This window comes from Zootoca vivipara, chromosome 2, assembly GCF_963506605.1.
Source record: "Zootoca vivipara chromosome 2, rZooViv1.1, whole genome shotgun sequence".
In the NCBI taxonomy this organism is placed as follows: domain Eukaryota; kingdom Metazoa; phylum Chordata; class Lepidosauria; order Squamata; family Lacertidae; genus Zootoca; species Zootoca vivipara.
In genome coordinates, this window is record NC_083277.1 from 1,643,303 (window position 1) to 1,657,888 (window position 14,586).

The 14,586-nt window shown below is 46.0% G+C and overlaps 2 protein-coding genes across 3 annotated transcripts in view; one reads left to right on the top strand and one right to left on the bottom strand.

Moving 5' to 3' along the window:
* Positions 1-694: 694 nt before the first annotated feature.
* On the bottom strand, positions 695-12,097 carry LOC118081115 (zinc finger protein 420-like). Its single transcript, XM_060268471.1, has 6 exons — positions 11,997-12,097; positions 10,038-10,521; positions 9,758-9,839; positions 9,395-9,477; positions 8,091-8,217; positions 695-6,951 (listed from the first exon to the last, which is right to left on the bottom strand). The coding sequence occupies exons 2-6, from the start codon at positions 10,437-10,439 to the stop codon at positions 4,868-4,870; spliced, it is 2,778 nt and encodes a 925-aa protein (XP_060124454.1). The 5' UTR covers positions 10,440-10,521; positions 11,997-12,097; the 3' UTR covers positions 695-4,867.
* Positions 12,098-12,206: 109 nt separating this feature from the next.
* LOC118081436 (zinc finger protein OZF-like) overlaps positions 12,207-14,586 on the top strand; it is a 67,047-nt gene continuing 64,667 nt past the window's right edge. The window contains exons 1-2 of one of the 2 annotated variants that reach the window (XR_009556825.1): positions 12,207-12,286; positions 13,458-13,583. Coding sequence is in view for 1 of the 2 variants with exons in the window: in XM_060268663.1 (XP_060124646.1) it covers positions 12,506-12,589; positions 13,458-13,583 (210 nt within the window). In the remaining variant the exon portion in view is untranslated. Of the gene's footprint in view, positions 12,287-12,418; positions 12,590-13,457; positions 13,584-14,586 lie in introns of those variants that run through there. The other variant, XM_060268663.1, reaches the window with a different exon arrangement.

The window sequence follows — 14,586 nt, forward strand, 5'->3', positions numbered from 1 at the left end:
GGACCTAGGACCCCCCCCCTTCCTGGCCTCTCTAGGATTCCTGCTCGGTTCTTGTTAACCCTTGCCGAGCCGAGCGCACACAGGTCAGAGGAGACTGAGGAGCTGCGCATGCTCCCTGCGGGCGACGCTGGGTCTTCTCTCGCAGACGCCTCAGAGCACGAAGCGGGGAAAGGGGGAGGCGGAGGGAGGGCGGGGCAAGGACCCGTGACTAAACAGCCCTGGCCCCGCCCCTCAGCCGGCTGCTGTGAGGGAAACGACTTTTCCCGCCTTTTCCCAACTGCCCGCCTTTCGAAACCTGAGCCTCGCCTCAGTTTTAGGTGCCAAGGAGGCCGATTCCTGTCAGACCAGGCTGCAGTTTCCCTGGGCTCCCTCATTTATCGGGGGATTTCTTCTCATTTGCACTGATTTCTGTTCATATCTCTCGCTTTTGTAGCTTCTCTCTGCTTCTTTAGAAAGCCATATAAACAACCCTCTCCCCACTGCCTGCGGGATAATCATCATAATAATAATAATGTTATACCCCACGCATCTGGCTGGGTTTTCCCAGCCACTCTGGGCGGCTTCCAACAGAATATTAAAATACAATAATATATTAAACATTAAAAGCTTCCCTAAACAGGGCTGCCTTCAGATGTCTTCTAAAAGTCTGGTAGTTGTTTTTCTCTCTGACATCTGGCAAAGGGGGAGAGACATTTGACATAAAGGTAAAGGGACCCCTGACCGTTAGGTTCAGTCGCGGATGACTCTGGGGTTGTGATGCTCATCTCACTCTATAGGACCGAGCAACGGGAGCTCACCCCGTCGTGGGGATTTGAACCACCGACCTCCTGATCTGCAAGCCCTAGGCTCTGTGGTTCATTTATTCCAATTCGAAATAGTCCTTTATAGTGTCACCCTCCTCTCTCTCCTCCTTTTCCGCTGCCACTGAGGAGAATGGAAGAGGCTTATCTGCCTCGGGTCGCACGTGTGTCTGCGTGTGAGAGAGAAACTGGGTGGAAGAAGGGCCCAAGGATCCTGTAGAAGCCCCACAGGTAGCCCTTGTCCCACTTTTGGACATGGGGCTGCTCCTCTGGAGACATGGCAACAAACTTCCCTCAGTTGATGGAGAAATAGAAGAGCTCCTGCCAGTCAAAGATGTACCTGTACAGGTAGTGAACCCACTGCACCCCGCTGGAGAAGTTGCACTCCTGCTTCATCTGGTACAGGACATATTATGCGGGGGGCAGGGGTGTGTCAAAGGTCAGGTGGGGGAGGGAAACACCAGGGGGGGCAGGCATACCCCCTGCTCCCTCCTGCCAAAGGAGCCCCCCCTACCATGTGGCAGGACCTCATCTGCCCCCCACCCCAGCTAAGCATCAACAGTCCCATCATGCAGGGTTGCCACCTGCCCTGTTTAATATGTTGGATATGATTCCTTTATTCACAGAAACAACGCTGTGTAAAGTTTCCAGAAGATCTGTTATTTACAACAGGTGCAAGGTGACTTCGAAGAATGTTCCACACATGCGCTGCTTCGGGGTTGACCAAAGAGATGTTTAGTCTGACCTCCGCTATTGTCGTGTGAAGATGTAAAGAGTGGGTATGGCAGCTTTTAGGGCTAACATCATGCAAAGAGTGGGAAGGAAAATTTAAAAGATCTAGAAATATTGAAAAGAATGAAACTATCATTGATGGGGAGAATCTCGGCAATAAAAATGAATATAATGATAATATTTTATTTCATTTTTTAAATTAAGATCCCTCCCGTTTGGCTCGGTATCCACAGCCACTCTGTTTGGCTTATATATAAAAACAGAGCATAACATCAAACAGTAAAAAAAAAAATCCTATCAAAACAGAGGAACCAAAATTAGAACTGTGTAAAACATTTTAGCAAGTTGCCCCAATAAAATAGTTGTTCCAGCCATGTCCCCTTGGCCTCCCAGGAGCCCTTTAGTTGTTTGGGGTGAGTGTGGGCTGCACCCCCTAGGCCAGGTGGAAATGGGCCTTACAGCAGGGAGCGGTCTTCCTTCCAGCACTCAGGGCAGCAGCATTGCCCCTCCAGCCTCCCAGGAGCCTTTTAGCTGTTCAGGGTGAGTGTGGGCTCCGCATTTCCAGATTTAGAATCATATTCTGAACCGTCCTATCTGTGCTGGATAAAAGACTAGGTACTGCTGGAAAACACACCGTTGTTAGAGCTATACATAAAAGCTTCTCTAATCATGTTACCAGGAAAAAAATAAATAGAATTTGGGGGAAACATAGAAACTTATTGGAAAACAAAACACCAAGGTGGGTATCCCCAATAGAAGCAAAGACAAGGAAAAAATAAATATAAGTCACAAATGGGGTAGCTACAATTATCTGTTAGACATTTGAGGGAGAAACAAAAATGAAAGAATTAGGAAAAAATTGTGTCAGACTGGCTAAACTATAATCAAATTAACTCAAAGTTTAAGGGAAACAAAAAATAGATTTACAGAACAATAATCACAATTTGAAAAAGATATTAAGATGTACAGTTAAAAACCTCTGTAAAATGTATAAAATACTTCTTCTTAAATACTTATTCTTTAGAGCATAGCTGTCAAATCCATTGCCAGCTATACTCTAAAGAAGAAGAAAACAGTTGGTACATTTGTTCACTTATGATGTTCATGTTGTAAGGTAACAAAAGAATTATGGGAGATGGTGTACAATGAACTTAAGAAAAAATTTTTTAGAAACATTTCCCAATAATCCAGAAGCTTTTCTTCTGGGAATAAAAAATAAAAATAATAATTTATGAATGTACGGGCCAACATTCACTCAAATTCTAATTGCACAAAAATTGAGAACATATAAAGTCCCATCAAAAGAAATATGGCATATCAAAATACTTGAATATATCGAAGCAACCTGTATGACAAACAGGTTAAAAAATAAGGAGCAGACGTGTGAGATTGTTACGTCACATGTCTGTTTACGTTCCAGCACAGTCTTCTGGGAACTTCCGTTTGTGTATAGCTTTTGCTTTCGGGACTCTCTCTGAGGAGATGGGGAGATGACATGCTTTCTTTGTCCTGATTTATGCTGAATAAATCTGCTTGTTATTATGCTTTCACAAGCCTCTTCACGCAGCTTCTGTTCATGCAGCGCGCTCTGCTAATATAGTGTACTCAGACTTTTGAAGAAAGGGTTGCTGGTACCAGTATATGTCGCTCTAGAGATCGGGGGATCGTCCAGCGTGTCGGCTGGAAGGGCATGATCCAGTTGGGGGCTAGCCAGCTGGCCACTTGACCCCCTCTGGATGCTGATCTATAGAGATTATATAGAAATATATTACACCAATAATCATAACAGGTGTAGACAGGAAACCATGGAAAGAGTGGAAGAGAAGTAAAAATAAAGATATATAGGATTTAAATAATCACAGCTTTTCTCCGTAACTGCTGAACCATAATGTAACAAATTTGGCCACAACGTTCCATGCCCATCAGGGAGGGATCTGGCATTAATTTTTTTCCAAAAACAGACCTTTCACACCTAAAATAATGATTAAACACAAAAAGTGGCACCCAATTAGACGTCACCACCATTAGCTCTGAAAACTCCAGCAACATCCAATGGAAAGGCTGGTCGCACCCTGCCGCCTCCAAAGCTGTGCCACCAGATGACATCACAAAATTCCACAGCAACCAACTGAAAACAGTCCTTTTGCAGCAACAAGGCCCAGCTTTTTAAATAGGCCGCAGCCTTGCCAAGCAGGGAAAACTGAGTAGGCCGCACCATTCATTAGGCCACAGGCAAAAACGAAAAGAATAGGGCCTTTCACAACTTGGGGGGGGGGCAGGTGAGGGGACTCTGAAGATAGACTCTGAAGGTCCATTTAACACAAAAACCCACAACAACGCGTGGCCGGGCCAGCTAGTGTGTGTGTGTGTGTGTGTGTGTGTGTGTGTGTGTAATCATTTTGTCCATGGTGGTAACATAGTATGTTTTGTTGGTGAGATATAAGAGATAAGTAAATTAAAAATGGAAGAAAACAGTAAAAACATTAATATTACAATTATAATATTAAAACAAATCAAGCTCTCCACTTCTGGAAAGGTTAGCCTAAACAAAATATTTCAAGCAAGCACCAAAAAGAGTAAATTGAAGGTTGCTGCCTGACCTCAACAGGCAGAGGAATTCCAGGGAAGAAGTAACCCTAAAAGTACCTCATCTGTTGTGGTGGACTGAAGATCCATTAACACTAAGGAAGAAGGGAAGCAGGTCACCAGCTCAAGGAATGTATGTCACACAATGACAAAAATATCCCCCAGTCAAGATCTGGTGTTCACTCCACAGGAATGGAAAAAGGACTCAGACATTGCCACTGGGGTGAGTCGCATTGCTCTGAGTCTCTGTTCAATCTAAGTCTCCTTCCATGTATCATATGTGTGCAGATGAGAACTGGATTTGGCTGAAGCAAACAACCTCTGTTTATTGCTGTTCACAACAGCCTTTGAGGCTGTATATACACAGGCGTGCCTGGCGTGCTCTAGTCCATGGGGTTACGAAGAGTCAGACACGACTAAACAACAACAACAATACACAGAGAACACTTTCCACTCATGGATGCAATTCTTTACTCCTGGCATGCGCTAAGTACTTTGAAGGATCGAAGAAGAGTAGCAAGAGATTCCTAGACTTAACCTTCCCACAAAGAAAAGCCTGAATTCAACACCTTGGCCAATGACTTCCACCTTGCAGATCTGGATACATAGCTGAAGAATATTGGGCACCGGGTTTGCACTCGATAGCTTGGAGAGCCAAGGCTGACTTCTCTGCTGGGTTGAAGAAGCACAAGAACACTGTTACGATACAAATTAAAGTCTCCTAAAATACAATTACAACACAGCAAGTGCTAGGGTTTCTCCACACAGTGAGTTCTTTGATGGGAAGAGAGAGTGGAGTTGTGACGGAAGCTCTTTCCACATTCCAAGCATTGATAGGGTTTCTCCCCTGTATGAATTCTTTGATGGGAAATGAGACTATCCTTCCGACTGAACCACTTTCTACATTCCAAGCAATGATATGGTTTCTGCACCATATGAATCTTTTGATGGGATGTGAGACCTGTGCTCTGTGTGAATCTCTTTCTGCACTCTTGACATTTAAATGGTTTCTCCCCTGTGTGAATTATTTGATGGGAAGTGAGTTTGTAGCTGTGGCTGAAGCACTTTCCACATTCGAAGCACTGAAAGGGTTTCTCTCCAGTATGAATTCTCTGATGGGAAGTGAGAGAGGATTTGTGACTAAAGCTCTTTCCACATTCCAAACACTGATATGGTTTCTCCCCTGTATGTATTCTTTGATGGGAAGTGAGATTGCTGCTACTACTGAAGTTATAGCCACATTCCTGGCACTGATATGGTTTCTCACCTTTATGAATTCTTTGATGAGAAGTGAGACTACTCTTCTGAGTGAATCTCTTTCCACATTCCAAACATTGATATGGTTTATCCCCTGTGTGAATTCTTTGATGAGAAGTGACATTGTAGCTGTGACGGAAGCTCTTTCCACATTCCAAGCACTGGTAGGGTTTCTCCCCTGTATGAAATCTTTGATGGGAAGTCAGATGGCTACTCTGGCTGAAGCTCTTTCCACATTCCAAACACTGATAGGGTTTCTCCCCGGTATGAATTCTTTGATGGGAAGTGAGAGAGCCGTTGTGACTGAAACTCTTTCCACATTCCAAGCACTGATAGCGTGTCTCCCCTGTATGAATTCTTTGATGAAAAATGAGACCACACTTCTGACTGAAACTCTTTCCACATTCCAAGCACTGATAGGGTTTCTCCCCAGTATGAATGATTTGATGGGAAGTGAGATCTGAGCTCTTTCTGAAAGTCTTTCCACATTCAAAGCACTTATAGGGTTTTTCCCCTGTATGAATTCTTTGATGGGAAGTCAGACTGTTTTTGTGACCAAAGCTCTTTCCACATTCAAAGCACTGATAAGGTTTCTCCCCTGTATGACTTCTTTGATGGGAAGTGAGATGGGCATTCTTATTGAAGCTCTTTCCACATTCCAAACACTGATAGGGTTTCTCCCCTGTATGAATTCTTTGATGGGAAGTGAGACTGTGGCTGTGACTGAAGCTCTTTCCACATTCAAAGCACTGATAGGGTTTCTCCCCTGTATGAATTCTTTGGTGGGAAGTGAGATTGTTCTTCCAGGTGAAGCTCTTTCCACATTCCAAGCACTGAAAGGGTTTCTCTCCAGTATGAGTTCTCTGATGGGAAGTGAGTGAGACGCTCTGACTGAAGCTCTTTCCACATTCCTGACACTGATAGGGTTTCTCCCCGGTATGAATTCTTTGATGTGAAGTGAGATGGGTGCTCTGACTGAAGGTCTTTCCACATTCCAAGCACTGATACGGATTCTCCCCTGTATGAATTCTCTGATGAGAAGTGAAACTGACCTTCCATCTGAAGCTCTTTCCACATTCCTTGCAGTGGAAGGGTTTCTCCCCTGTATGGATTCTTTGATGGGAAGTAAGATGGGTGCTCTGACTGAAGCTCTTTCCACATTCTAAGCACTGATATGGATTCTCCCCTGTATGAATTCTTTGATGAGAAGTGAAACTGACCTTCCATCTGAAACTCTTTCCACATTCCTTGCACTGATAGGGTTTCTCCCCAGTATGAATTCTTTGATGAGAAGTGAGATGGGTGCTCTGACAGAAGCTCTTTCCACATTCCAAGCACTGATATGGATTCTCCCTTGTATGAATTATCTGATGGGAAGTGAAACTCACCTTCCATTTGAAGCTCTTTCCACATTCCTTGCACTGGTAGGGTTTATTCCCAATGGGATTTCTTTGATGAGAAGTGGACTGGGAACTCTGACTAAAGTTCTCTTTACACTTCAAGTGTTTATATGGCTTCTCCACTGTGTGGATTCTGTCCTGGTCCCCCTTGTTACCAATTTCCAATTCATCACCCCCTGGAATGAAAAAAACAATCATTTTTAAACTTGAATATTTTATTCAAAATAAAAAAATTCCTTCAGTAGCACCTTAAAGACCAACGAAGTTTATATTTTGGTATGAGCTTTCGTGTGCATGCACACTTCTTCAGATACACTGGAAACAGAAGTGTCAGACCCATATATATATACAGAGGGTGATGGGGGTGGGTGGGAATGGGCTGATGGGAGTGATAAACCTGTGGATGGCTGTAATCACTCCCATCAGCCCATTCCCACCCACCCCCATCACCCTCTGTAAATATATAAGGGTCTGACACTTCTGTTTCCAGTGTATCTGAAGAAGTGTGCATGCACACGAAAGCTCATACCAAAATATAAACTTAGTTGGTCTTTAAGGTGCTACTGAAGGAATTTTTTTATTTTGCTTCGACTCAGACCAACACGGCTACCTACCTGTAACTAGAATATTTTATTGAAATGTTTTACATTCATTAAAATATAATATGATCAGATAAATGAATAAAAAGATAAAAGTGTGGAAGAATAATTTTTGAAAGAGAAAAAGAATTGGGGAAATATAGTATAACAGATCAAATAAAATCAATTGTACTTCTATACATTGTTATATAGATATTAAGTGATATTGTTACACTTTTATATATATATAGAGAGAAACTATTTAGAGCCTCAGGAATAACAACCGTTCACAACTTTTCATTACTGAACATTGCTAATGAATCGTTGTGAAAGAGGAAGAACTGAAGGGAATTAGATGGGAATTCTTTTACTCTAGAGTCCACTGCCTTTGGTGGCTAGTATTAGCTGACATATTTACGGGAACCTGAGATTCAATTAACTTTGTTTGGCCCAATCACGGAATCTGCTATGTCTCCATTGTCAGTTATCTCTTTAGTCAACCAAAAACCAACAGAAGCAAAACCCCAAATCTGGCAGAAGCTATTTCCCTACCCACTCTGACGGATATTCACAGACAACACCGCCAATCGCCCTCCATTCAAAATGATTTCTGGGGACGTTAGATTTCCAGGTGGTATAGGTGGTGCTATTGAGTTCCATGCAAACCTTGGAAATTCATTGCAAGGAGAGGTGTATGGAATTTCAAACCAGATATGATGATCCTCAGAGAGCCTTACCCAGAGAATCCAGGAGTCCATGATTCTCCTCCATGACCTCCTTATGCAGAGCTCTCTGGTCAGGATCTAGCAACGCCCACTCCTTGTCCGTGAAATGAACAGCGATGTCTTCAAAATACATCGGACCCTAAAAAAAAAGGAAATATCCTCCTCTTAGACAGCATAAAGATGATCTACCACACATTGCTCTGTTGTTTTCTGCCTGTTAGTTTCTGTGTTGTTTTAATGGCATTGTTTTGCTGCACATGGTATGAATGCTTATTTTAACATCTTGCTGGAATTACTTTATTATATTAATGATGGGTCTTACTCTTTGCGTAAATGGGTAGAACTCCACATGGTGTTATTCAAAACATTCACACTTGCTAAACGGAAAGATCCCCTCTCATCTCCCTGTGCAAAGTTCTTGGGGTGGGGAGACCCACCTGATTCCCTAAAGCAGGCATGTTCAAATCGGTTTAATCCGGCCCCTGTGACAGTTAATTTCCTGGGGTAAAATCTGAAAAAAAGCTCAACAGCATCAGTCTTAAAAAAAGCTCAACAACTTAAATCCAAAAAAATTGTTCAACAACTTTGGTGGACCCTTCACTTCATCAAATTTGGCCCTCTTTGAAAAGACCAGGCACAAGACCAGGCAAGATAGACAGGAACTCCACCCCCACATTCAAGGCTGCTTGAGGCTGGTACCAGGGTGCATTGTCAGCATGTGTTTATGATAAGGACAGGACACGGATCTTCCTGTATGTGTATTTGTAACCTATGACCCTCTTACGTGCGCACATTTACAGAGTGGAGCCCAAAAGTTGATAAAAGCCTCATGCAAACTGTCTTTCTTTGCTCTTGTCGTGAAGCATCACCAAGAGTCTCTCTATATAGAGAAAATAAACTCCTCTGAATTCAACCCTCGGTGTCGTTATTGACTGTCTTTCTCCCTGCCGGGCGCAACACAAGGAACCCAGCTTAAGCCAATAGGGCAACGCTGGCATGACTGTTGTCCAACTGATGGGGTTGGTTAGATGAATCCTGGCCCATTTTTATCGTTTGTCAACTGCTTAGAAACCTATTTTTGCCTTCAATTATAAATACAGAAACAAAACTGCAACTGCTGATAAATAATACTAGCGACATTGAGAAGGAGATACGGGTGAGGTGGGTGAGGTGAATGTTCCATATTCTCAACACATACCAGTAAACCATCTCCTACCTTTCTTCAGGGCACCTTTGACAGAGGCCAGGAGGTGGAGGGAGTCACCCTGCCAGCCCCACACCTCAGCCTCTGTCTCCACAAATCTCCTGCCCCCTACCTGATCTACTTCCATAGCTGCTGCTTCCCCTTCGCCACCATGAAAAGACGGATGAGGAGGTCTTGACGGCATCATCCTGTCACCTGCCAGAGACAAAGGGAAGTGGGAAGCCATGAATGCCTGGTTCTCTCTGAGGTTCAGGAATGCATCTCTAAATACAGATGGACCTTTTAAAAAGCCTACCCTATTGAGTTCCTTTTGCCATTTGGACACAATTAATATTTTAGTTATGTAAAAATACATCTCTCCTCCTCCTCTGGGCTCTTGGCCCCAACTGCCTCCCCACAAAAGAGGGAAAGAACCCACAGATTAGTTTCCAAATTCCCAGGATGTGACCAAAGAGAGAAATAACTCCCTCCTTACCCAGTGGTCTCTCCCTGGTGTCTATCGGAGTCCTCTCTGCCTCAGAGGAATCAGGACCCATTTCTGCTAACAGATCCTTAACCTGAAAGAACAAGAAAGATTCAAAGCAGAGAATGGGGAGGAGGATTAGAAAAGGATTTTGCAGAGGCAAACACTTAGGGGTATCAAATCTCATTCATTGGATCCTATCCACAAAGGGATGGGACATTAGTACCACATTTTGGGATACTCTCCCTCTTGTTTGGAGCCCCTTGGGAGTATCCAGAGGAAAGTCTCTCACCTGCTGCTCTGCCAGCTTTTTATCCTCTGCCTGACTCAGGAGGAAACCTTCAGCCAGGGCCATTGCCTGGGAACTGGTCTCTGCTCCACATTCCCTCACCCAGCTCTCCATCTCGGGTGGAAGGACAGCCAGGAACTGCTCCAAGATCACCAGGTCCAGCATCTCAGCTTTCGTGTGCCTTTCTGGCTTCAGCCACTGACAGCCAAGGTGGTAGAGTCGGCTGCAAACCTCTCTGGGTCCTTCAGCCTCCTGGTGGCAGAACTGCCTGATCTGCTGGCTCTGCATATCTGAGCAGAGGGTGTTCTCTTCACCCAGAGTTTTTTCAGAGAATCCCCCACTGCTCCCATCTTCAGTGTCCTGGCCTCTTCCTGCTTTAGGTCCAGCCGAGTCTTGGTCATCCATCTGTGCTCTCAGGAAGCTCCCAAGAGATCAGAAGCAGTCCCTTTTTTCGTCTGCAAAGTTCTTCCTGTCCAAATTAGAGGTGCTGGCAAATCATACAAAGCAAATGAATTGTTCAGTTATAAAAATGTCCCCAGACAAATGTGGATGACTTTTGCTAGCAATCCCAGACTCTGAACTTATTGTGGTTGTAAGTTGTTTTAATCTGTTTTTAAACTTGATTACAGCTCCGCAAGAGAGCGGCTTCCAGTAAGATGAACATCAAAAACAGTAAGGCATCAAACATTAAAAACGTTTCTGCATCAATAGAGAAATTATTCTCCTAGCTGGGTCTCTCAGTGGCTTTTGACACCATCGACCCCAACATCCTTCTGGACAGTCTAGAGCAGTGTTTCCCAACCTTGTGCCTCCAGATGTTTTGAGACTACAATTCCCATCATCCCTAGCTAGCAAGACCAGTGGTCAGGAATTATGGGAATTGTAGTCTGAAAACAGCTGGAGGCACAAGGTTGGGAAACACTGGTCTAGAGGGGTTGGGAGCTGGGGGCACTGTTATACAGTGGTTCCGCTCCTTCCTCCTGGGCCGTGTTCAGAAAGTGGTGGTGGGGGATGAGTGTTCAGACCCCTGGGCTCTCACTTGTGGGGTGCCTCAGGGTTCCATAGTCTCCCTCATGCTTTTCAACATCTATATGAAGCCGCTGGGAGAGAACATCAGGGGGTTTGGGCTGGGTGTTCATCAATATGTCCAGCCCCCTGCAATTGCAGGACTCTTCACCCAACTTGGGGCACAAACCCATGATCAGGAGATTACGAGGTATTCCAAAAGAAAGGAAAAAGAGAAGAACATCTCTTTCCCCCCCCCCCAGCTGCATCTGCAAAGCAGGATGAGGCCACTTTAAAGAGTCCTGGCTTCCTTCAAACTAATCATGGGAATCATAGTTTGTTGTGGGCGCAGGGAAAGCTTCCTGATTTGGGGGTCTCTGCCCCCCTCATGCACCTTCATCCTACAGCCCTGGGACCTCCCTTCTCTGCAAGGCACCTCAAGGGGGGAAGAGAGAGGAGACTCTGTGGACCCCAGAAGTGGCACATAGGCAGCTCTGGCAAAGGAGGGACGAAAGCAAACCCCCCCTTTCAAGGATGGAAGGTCTTTGGCTCTGGGGGACCTGGCCCACTTTCTGCCCTCCTCTCTCTAGGAATCCATCTTAGTTCCTTTGAGCCCTTGGGGAACAGAGCGCACCCAGTTCCTCCTTTTATGGAGAGCAGGAGCCCACAGACAGAGGCTTCCTTCTGGGGAGGGTGGGACCCCCTTGGCAGGCAGAGAGAGGAGCAGCAGTTTGTAGGGGGAAAGGCTGTGCCAGAAGCAAAGGAAGGCCTGCTGGGGGGTGTTCAATGGCATGTCACTTTTTCCCTCCCCAAAGGGGCAAAGGAAGATCAGAGAGGAAGGGGGGGGTGTTCCCTGCCTTGGGGGTCTCCCCCCCCCCTTGGGAACCCTCCCCCTGCAGCCCTGGGACCCCCACTTCTCCCCCAGGCGCCCCACGGGGAAAGAGAGAGGAGACTCACTGGATCCTAGGAGGGGGCACCGAGGCAGCCTTGGCAGAGGACAAAGGGGGAGGGGCTTCCTCTCTGGAGGACTTTCTGGCCTCTCTAGGATTCCAGTTCGCCTCCTTTTCCTGCCTGTCTCCTTCTGCGCCTGCGCCCTAACCCTCTTGGATGAGGGCGGTCTTTTACTCCTAGAGGGTCGACGTCACTGACGCGAGAGGTCAGCAGGAAGCCCCGCCTCCTCCGGTCCCTCAATCTAATGGCTCGCGGGGACGTCATGCCGGAAGGGGACCTCGAACTTCGCCTCCCCTGTGAGCTGAGGGGAAAGGAAAAGGGGGGAAAGGGAGATGGGGGAGGGAGGGGGAGCCCCTAAGCGCAGGCGCAAAACAGGAAAAGGCAGGCAGGGAGAGGGAGGGAGGGAGGGAGGGGCGGGCTCGGTGCCCTCGGATTGCCAAGAGTTAAAAGGAGCAGAGGTGGATTCCTAGAAAGGACAGGAAGTGAAGTGAAGTGGGGGGGGGTCAAGTTCCTGCATGCAAAATTCCCTCCCTCCCCATCCCTTCCTGCTGTCAGAGAGGAGGTTGCTTTCTTCTCTCTCCTTTGTAAAAGCTTCCTCGGTGAGTCTCCCCCCTCTCTCTTCCCCCTGAGGGTGCAATGGGGAGAAGGGGGTCCCAGGGGTGCATGGGGGTCCCTGTTCAGATCATGCACGGTGGGGGGAGACCCCCAAGTCAGGGAGCAGAGGAGGTCAACATCTCTGTTCTTCCTTGGGATTCAGATGCTGCCTTACTTTTTGGGGAGGGGGCTTTGGGTCAAGAAAAGCTGGGCATGCAGATAAACCCCCTTCAGATCTAGGGTTAAGTCACATTTTTTAACAGATGCCGCAGCCAGATGGGAGCATTTGCACATGGGAGAAGAAAAGCCCTCCTGCATCTGCAGCAGCAAAACCCGACCACTTCCTCTGTCCCAGATGCAACAAAACATGTCTCTCCCCTGTACCCTATCCACCCACAGCTGGCACTGTTACCTTCCAACAGCTGGATCTCACTCCCAAAGGCACCCTCTTCCATGGTCTCCCAAGACAGATGGAGGCCAATGAACCAACCAACCATTTCCCCCCTCCCTCACAATGCACAATGGGGCTTTCCCTCCCCCTCTCCCCCCCCTCCTGGTGACCCTTGAAGTTGGCTTGAGGGCTTGGGAGGGTCCACCCCACCAGATGATGGGGGAGGAGGTCCTTCCATCTAGAATATGGGAATGCTTGCAAATATTTATGTGAAGATGAGTACCATATAATCATAATAATAAAATTATTATGATGTGGAATTCCCCCATTTACACAAAGATTAATACCCAGCATTAAAATTGTTCCATTACGATGTTGAAAATGCAGGAAAAGAATAGAATTAAAACAGTGCGGCTATTAAGAGGCAGAAAGGAACAGAGCAATGTGTAGAAGACCATCTTTATTCTCCCTTTCTCTCTTAGGATCCAGTGTGTTTTGAAGACGTAGTTTTTTGTTTCACATACAAGAACTGGGCGTTGCTGGATCCTGACCAGACTGCTCTGCAGAAGGAAGTCAAGGAGGAGAAGTGTGGGATCCTGCACTCTCTGGTAAGGCTCTATGCTGGATCGTCAGATCAGATTTGAAATTCCATACAGATCTCTGTAGGACAAACCTCCCCTATTTTGAGGGAGCCCAATAGCACCAGCTACAGCGTCTGAGATTTTAACAAACCCACAACTCTCCTTGAATGGAAAACTATCAATAGGAGGGGTATCTCCTGTTTTGTCTGGGAATATTATTCCACCAGTCATGCCTTTTCAAACCATGATGAGGCTGGTCTCAGCTGCCCAGGCTTTCTTAAATGCAGGCTTAAGAGATCTTAGGGATGTGGAGGTAAAGGTAAAGGTACCACTGACCGTTAGGTCCGCTCACGGACGACTCTGGGGTTGTGGTGCTCATCTTGCTTTACAGGCCGAGGGGGCTGGCGTTTGTCCACGGACAGTTTTTCCTGGTCATGTGGCCAGCATGACTAAGCCGCTTCTGGCAAAACCAGAGCAGTGCACGGAAACGCCGTTTACCTTCCCGCCACAGCAGTACCTATTTATCTAATTGTACTTTGAAGCTGGGATCAAGCAACAGGAGCTCACCCCATTACGGGGATTCGAACCACCGACCTGCTGATTGGCAAGCCCAAGAGGCTCAGTGGTTTAGACCACAGCGCCACCTGCGTAAGGTAATACCAGCCAAAAAAGGCAGTAACTCCCTTCCCTTCTGCCTCTTTCGCAAACATTCATTTGCATTCTTCAATCATTTCAGGCTCCATTTCTTCATGTGGCTATGGTTGTTGTTGTTATTATTATTATTATTATTTAATTAATGATATATTATATAATATATATTATATGCACAAGCAAAAAACTGAATTTTATGTGAATAAGGAAAATGAGGGGGTGGCTAAGAAACAGCAGGAGCTAGATACTATTACCAACCTTATAGGGTCTCTCAATAGCTGTAATGATGAGCAGGGAATATTCTTCCGCCAAACCTTTGCAAAAGCATTACAGGACATCCTGGGGTCCCTACCAGGCCCTGATAACTCAGACACCCCTG